This window comes from Condylura cristata, unplaced genomic scaffold (genome assembly GCF_000260355.1).
Source record: "Condylura cristata isolate star-nosed mole 26May11 unplaced genomic scaffold, ConCri1.0 scaffold00013, whole genome shotgun sequence".
NCBI lineage: Eukaryota > Metazoa > Chordata > Mammalia > Eulipotyphla > Talpidae > Condylura > Condylura cristata.
Window position 1 is genome coordinate 21,282,799 of NW_004567114.1, and position 5,868 is coordinate 21,288,666.

The 5,868-nt window shown below is 56.0% G+C and overlaps 1 protein-coding gene across 1 annotated transcript in view; it reads left to right on the forward strand.

Moving 5' to 3' along the window:
* ABCD4 (ATP-binding cassette, sub-family D (ALD), member 4) overlaps positions 1-5,868 on the forward strand; it is a 24,291-nt gene that overhangs the window by 14,615 nt on the left and 3,808 nt on the right. The window contains exons 4-12 of the mRNA XM_004682065.2: positions 542-681; positions 1,856-1,972; positions 2,290-2,415; positions 3,012-3,062; positions 4,334-4,428; positions 4,658-4,779; positions 4,883-4,974; positions 5,173-5,250; positions 5,673-5,700. Of these exons, the coding sequence (XP_004682122.1) occupies positions 542-681; positions 1,856-1,972; positions 2,290-2,415; positions 3,012-3,062; positions 4,334-4,428; positions 4,658-4,779; positions 4,883-4,974; positions 5,173-5,250; positions 5,673-5,700 (849 nt within the window). The remainder of the gene's footprint in view (positions 1-541; positions 682-1,855; positions 1,973-2,289; positions 2,416-3,011; positions 3,063-4,333; positions 4,429-4,657; positions 4,780-4,882; positions 4,975-5,172; positions 5,251-5,672; positions 5,701-5,868) is intronic.

Below are 5,868 nucleotides of genomic sequence, written 5' to 3' on the forward strand. Positions count from 1 at the left end.
GGGGGTTGAGAGGATTCACTAGAAACAAGAGTGGGGAGCAGAACAGGCAAAACTACTGAAATACACTAGTGAGAAGAGCTGCAGGCGAGACAGGAGAGGTCTGCTGCGCCATGTGGGTCAGCTCCCTGGCTGGGGATTGAACTCATGCTGCAGCGGCTGAAGATAGCTTCATAGTGCTGTGCTTTAACTCATTGCGCTACCAGGGAGGGCCCACACCTTGGTCCCTGTTCCAAGTTTTAGGGATAGAAACGTAAGCATATAAATAGAAAAGACGATATGGTCCCTGATCTGCCAGAGCTCACCTGCAGAATAAAACAGCACAATGCAGAAAGGCGTTAGAGGGCCGTGTCCCTGCTTGCCTTTGATATTCAGTGAACAAAGAAATACCTGTGTGAACAAGGAAGGGAAATATCCTCGCCCAAGTGCTGAGTAGACAGGTGGCCTGGGGCTGGTCAGCAGGGGCTGTCTGCTGGCCCTGCCTAAGAGACGAGGTCAGCAGAAGCTATCCCACCCCTCCCTTTCTTATCTCCTCACTGCACAGCTAAAGAGCTTTGACCAGTTCACCTGCAACCTGCTGTACGTGAGCTGGAGGAAGGCCCTCACAGAGCATCTCCATCGTCTCTACTTCCGGGGCCGCGTTTACTACACCCTCAACGTCCTGCGGGATGACATCGACAACCCGTAGGCGCCCCTTCAGTCCTTGCTGCCTTCTGCAGGGTGCTGTCCATCTGGCTCAGCTCTGTCCTCTGCCTCGTCCTGAGGCAGACCCCACGGAGCTTCTCCCCACAGTTCTCTACCAGTGACTGCCGAAGACTGTGGGGAGGAGGTCCCTAGGTGGGCTGCAGGGCTAACAAGGAGCTAAAAAACAGGAGCATCTTCTTTTTCTTCATTTCATGCCCTGGGCTTCCAAGTGAGGCACCTTCTGAAGAAAGTGCCCTTGCTCAGTTGTCAGACTTGGGGCAATTAGAAAAAAAAGACTGCGGTCTGGGACGAAGCAGTCTATGATGTAGCAGTATAGGACATAGCAGTCTAGGGCTTATATTCCCATGTCACCTCCCACTTGATGGCTTTTCATTAAGCTCCATGCTCCTTTCTTTGTGAGTAATAGTAATAGGGCCTGTCTTAAGGGATATAATGAGTATGAAGTAATTCTTGCAGCACACATGTTCAGTGCCTGGCAGATAGCTAGTGTTTCCATGTCAGTGCTGTTCTACAGATGAGGATGTGGAGGCCCAGAGAGCTCACAGGGTTGTGTTTCATTGGTAATAGGAGTCAGCGTGGGTGGGTGCTTGTGGAATCTCCACTCACTCACTGGCCACTCTCCCAGGCACCTCGTTGCCAGAAATAACTTTTCCTCAGCTGATGTTGAGTTTTACAGCAAAGATTGCTGGGTGGCTGCCACTGCCACTTAACATGTAAGCTTGTTCTCCACAGCTTAATCCTGTGAAGCTTCCCCGCCAAATACTCAGGTGGGAGCAGGTCAGACTTAGGAGGGAAATTGGGAACGGCTAATGGGGCTGCTTTCCTGATTATCCAGAAACTCAGCTCATCTTCCCTCGAGTTGGACTGCTGAATACTGGCTAAGAACTCCCCGGGTGCTGAGTCTTTCAGCTGCCACTTTTTCTGAGGGATAAATGGAGGCACCAGAAGACCAAAACTCTCCATAGCCCTGTTAAACCAGTCCTGAGGGTCTGGATGCCTCTAGAAACCCAGCCCTTGTCTGTGTCCATCCTCCCACTGTCACCACTGGCAGCACTGTGAGGTCAGGCAGGAGGTAAGGTGAGACTGTCAGCCTTCTCACCTTCCCAACCCTTGAGCCCAGCTCCTGGTTCAGTCACTGCCTCACTGGCTGCAGGGACCAGCGCATCAGCCAGGATGTGGAGCGATTCTGCCGGCAGCTCAGCAGTATGGCCAGCAAGCTGATCATCTCCCCCTTCACCCTGATCTACTACACCTATCAGTGCTTCCAAAGGTGAAGTCTCCCCTCTTCCTGGGGCCCCTCCTCCCCAGCCCCCCCAGCAGTCTCCCCAGAGGCCCTCACTCACAAGTTAGGGCGGAGGTCAACTTCCCCATGTGTGGGTCTTCCTCGAGCCCTTCACCTCCTTTTGGCCTTGTGCTTAAGTGTCACAGGGATCCTGGTGCTCTGACAACTTAGACCCCGTGTCTGGAGTGCCCTCCTGCGGGAGCAGAGACACCCCCCACCCCCAGGACAAGATTGAACAGAGGCTTTGGAAGAGGGCGGAGACCTGCAGAGACATGGGATGCCCACACCCACCCTCTGCCTTTCAGCACAGGCTGGCTCGGCCCTGTGAGCATCTTTGGATATTTCATCCTGGGGACCGTAGTGAACAAAATATTGATGGGACCCATTGTGGCGAAGCTGGTGCAGCAGGAGAAGCTGGAAGGGGATTTCAGGTGTGTCTTACTGGAAGTTTCTGGGATGGCCATAGTGATTAAGGCATAGGACCCAGAGGAAGACCAAGTTCACACCCCAGATACCCATTTTCTTGCTCTGTGCTCTTGGGCAGTCTCTAGCCTCTCTAGACATAGCTTTTTCCCATCTAAAATGGTTGTGTGCTCAGAAAATTTCGAGGATTAATGAAATTACATGTGAAAAGCATTGAGAACAGTACCTGGCCTGCCTTCATTGTTACCTCAGGGTGGTGTGATACACTTCTGGTCCAGCCACTATTTCTGGGCAACCAGTGGGTCTCTCCCCTGCTCTGCACCTTGGCTCCCTCCTAAGGACACAACCCTGGGGGAGTTCTGTGGCTAGAGAAACGCCTGTTCTTGCTGGAGAGAATTGAGGGACCATGTCACAGGCAAGGTTCCTAACTCCCCAGCCCTGGGATTCCCCACCCCGGTGGCAGTTCAGGGAAGGGTCAGGCCAAAGGCAGCCACAGTTTCAAAACGGGTCCAGGCTCCTCTGGAGGTGTCCGTGGGCCAGTGCTCTCAGAGGAGAGGGCCAGGGCCGCCTGGCGTCAGCGTGCACCTCCCTTTGGCCTGCCCAGGTTCAAGCACATGCAGATCCGGGTGAATGCCGAACCTGCTGCTTTCTACAGGTGAGTCGAAAGGGGATTGTTCCCCTCCTGCCTTATCAGAGCTGGTAGTGAAGGGAAAGGAGCAATACAACCCTCCCAACCGCCACCTCCGGACCCAGGGCCCACACGTCCTTACACAGGGCAGCGGGCTCTCGCCCCTCACTGAGCCGTCTACCTCGGCCTTCCGTTCCATTTGCTTCTGAAGTTGCTGGTTTCTTTTAGTGATCATTATGGGGCTTAAAGAATGAAATGAGTGAGTGGTTCACTACCTGGCTGGCCTCTCTTGCTTTGCCTCTGCCTCTTCTGCCTATAAAATGGCTTTCTGCCAATGCCTGACATCCTAGGCTATTCTTTATCTCTGTGGGAAATCAGGAAATCAGGCAACCTGCTTGCGCCCCATGGATGCCACGTGGCTGATCTCCTGACAGCAGTGTTATGAAATCATTTACCTTCCCTCAGGGCCAGGACAGGTGCATGCGAGGCCTCTGTTGCTGGTGATTGGACTGAGAGCACAGCCCTCAAGGTCGAGGAGTGGAAGCGACTCCTCTGTACCTGGGTGGGTCTCCGAGCCCTGGGACATTGGCCTGATCAGTTTCTGCTGCCTTTCGCAGCTGCTACCACTAGGGGGCACCAAGCGTCTTTGAGCTGCGGTTCCTGGGCCTGAGCTCAGTTTTAGATTGTGCCGGCTGGGCTCTGGAAGCTGTAGGGAAAGCAGGCTGGCTTTTGGAGCTCAGGTGGGTTCTGCTGGAGCCCTTCAGGATAGCCCTGAAGACACACGGCTAACAGCGCTTCCGGTGTCCCAGGTGAAGAATGCAGTGTGTCGCAAAGATGCCCTGTCTGCAAAGGGGGAGCGTCTCAAGGGCAAGGACTGTTCTGTCCACCTCTCTAGCTACCTAGCTAGCACAGAACCTGCCACAAAGTGCCCGCCACGAATACTCTGTAAAGCTGAGGACCCCCGGGGTGCCAGCACTTTGTATCCAGAAATTCTTACTCTCGCCCAGTATAGGTATTATTAGCTCCATTTAACAGATGAGGGAACAGACTCCTAATCTGTTAGCGCCTCCCAGCGAGTGAGTAACTAACTGCCAGGTCTGCCCAGTTAGAGTTCCTGTGCTTCCCACGTTCACTTCATACCACGTTGAGTACAGCCGTGAACGGCTGCGAGGGGCAGGACCGTCTCCGGTGAAGGTCACCGGGATGGCGTGTGCCCTGGTTGAGTGTGAGGAGGGACAGAGGGTCCCTGCCTGTCCCAGGCGCCCCAGCCCCGTGGACATGCCAGCCTTTCTCCTCAGAGCTGGGCACGTGGAGCACATGAGGACAGACCGCAGGCTGCAGAGGCTGCTGCAGACCCAGAGGGAGCTGATGTTCGCGGAGCTCTGGTTGTACAGTAGGCAGAGGGAGCCCCAGGATCAAGGCCACCCCCCCCTTCCTGCACCGCCTGACTTCTCTGCATTGATAAATTTGCTCTGATGAAGGAAATAGCTGGGGGGAGCCACTGCCTTTGCCATGTGTATCCTCAGGAGCCGGGGATTCAGGGAACAGCTCAGCCCTGCCAGGCTTCCTGCCCCTTGGGGCACACAAGTGGCCCCGGGCCTCAGACACTGCCTCTTCCGCAGTCGGGGTCAACACATTTGACTACCTGGGCAGCATCCTGAGCTACGCTGTGATCGCTATCCCCATTTTCAGTGGTGTCTATGGAGACCTTAGCCCCACAGAGCTCAGCACCCTGGTGAGCAAGGTGAGAATCCTCCCTGGTGACCCCCACTAGCCACCCCCATCCCTCGCTCTGCACCCAGGGCCCGGGAGTGGAGGCCTGTGCTCACTGCCCTCTTCCCGCCCAGAACGCCTTTGTGTGCATTTACCTCATCAGCTGCTTCACCCAGCTCATCGACCTCTCCGCCACACTCTCGGATGTGGCCGGTTACACACACAGGTGAGGCTGCATCCGGCCCCCTTTGTCCCCCCACCCCACCCCCACTAGTCCCTGAGCAAAGCGTGTGCCACTGGGAGAAATGGCTGAAGGGGAAAAGGAACAGAAACCCCACCACATACGGGTGGGCTGAGAGAGAAGAAGTAGTTTCGCCTTCACGTGGCCCTCCAGACCCTCCTCAGGTTTCCACATCTTGCCCAGGATTGGGGAGCTTCAGGAGACCCTGTTGGACATGTCCCTGAAGTCCCAGGATGATGAGATCCTGGACGAGAGCGAGTGGTGAGTTCTGGGCTGGCGGTGTGGGGTGTGGGCGGGTAAGTGCTGGGCTGGCGAGTGGGGCCTGGGCTGGCGGTGTGGGGCGTGAGCAGGTGAGTGCTGGGCTGGCAGTGTGGGGCCTGGGGTGTGGGGCCTGGGGCCTCGGCCTCCCGGCCTCCCTCGGTTTAGCCTGGAGCCCCGCCCCCTCCCAACTGGGCAGGGGAGTTGTACTCAGCAAATGAATGCCCCCAGCAGTTGCTGTCTGTAGCCCTCTTGCCTTCCGCACCCTCCCTGGGCCACTCGCCTGCAGGGCCTGAGAAGAATCAAGCATCTGAGTCGCATCTCTCCTTTCTCCCTGCTCCTGAGTCCTGCCAGCTGCCCTCCCTCTGCCATCTGCTTGTTGCCCAGACCCCGCTCAGACCAGCCAGGGCTCTGCGTCTCTGCAGGCTCTGTGCATTGAGGATTGGCTGCCCAGTGGGCACATGACTTAAGTTTCTTCACCTCCGAAAAGGCAGTACTAGCCTCCCTTTTTGGGTTGTCACAGAGATAGAGCCATAATAGTTCACGGGAAGTGCTTGGACAGTGGCCCCAGAGTCAGCTTTCAACACGGAAGCAGGCTGAGTGTCGGAATTCCAGCTCTCG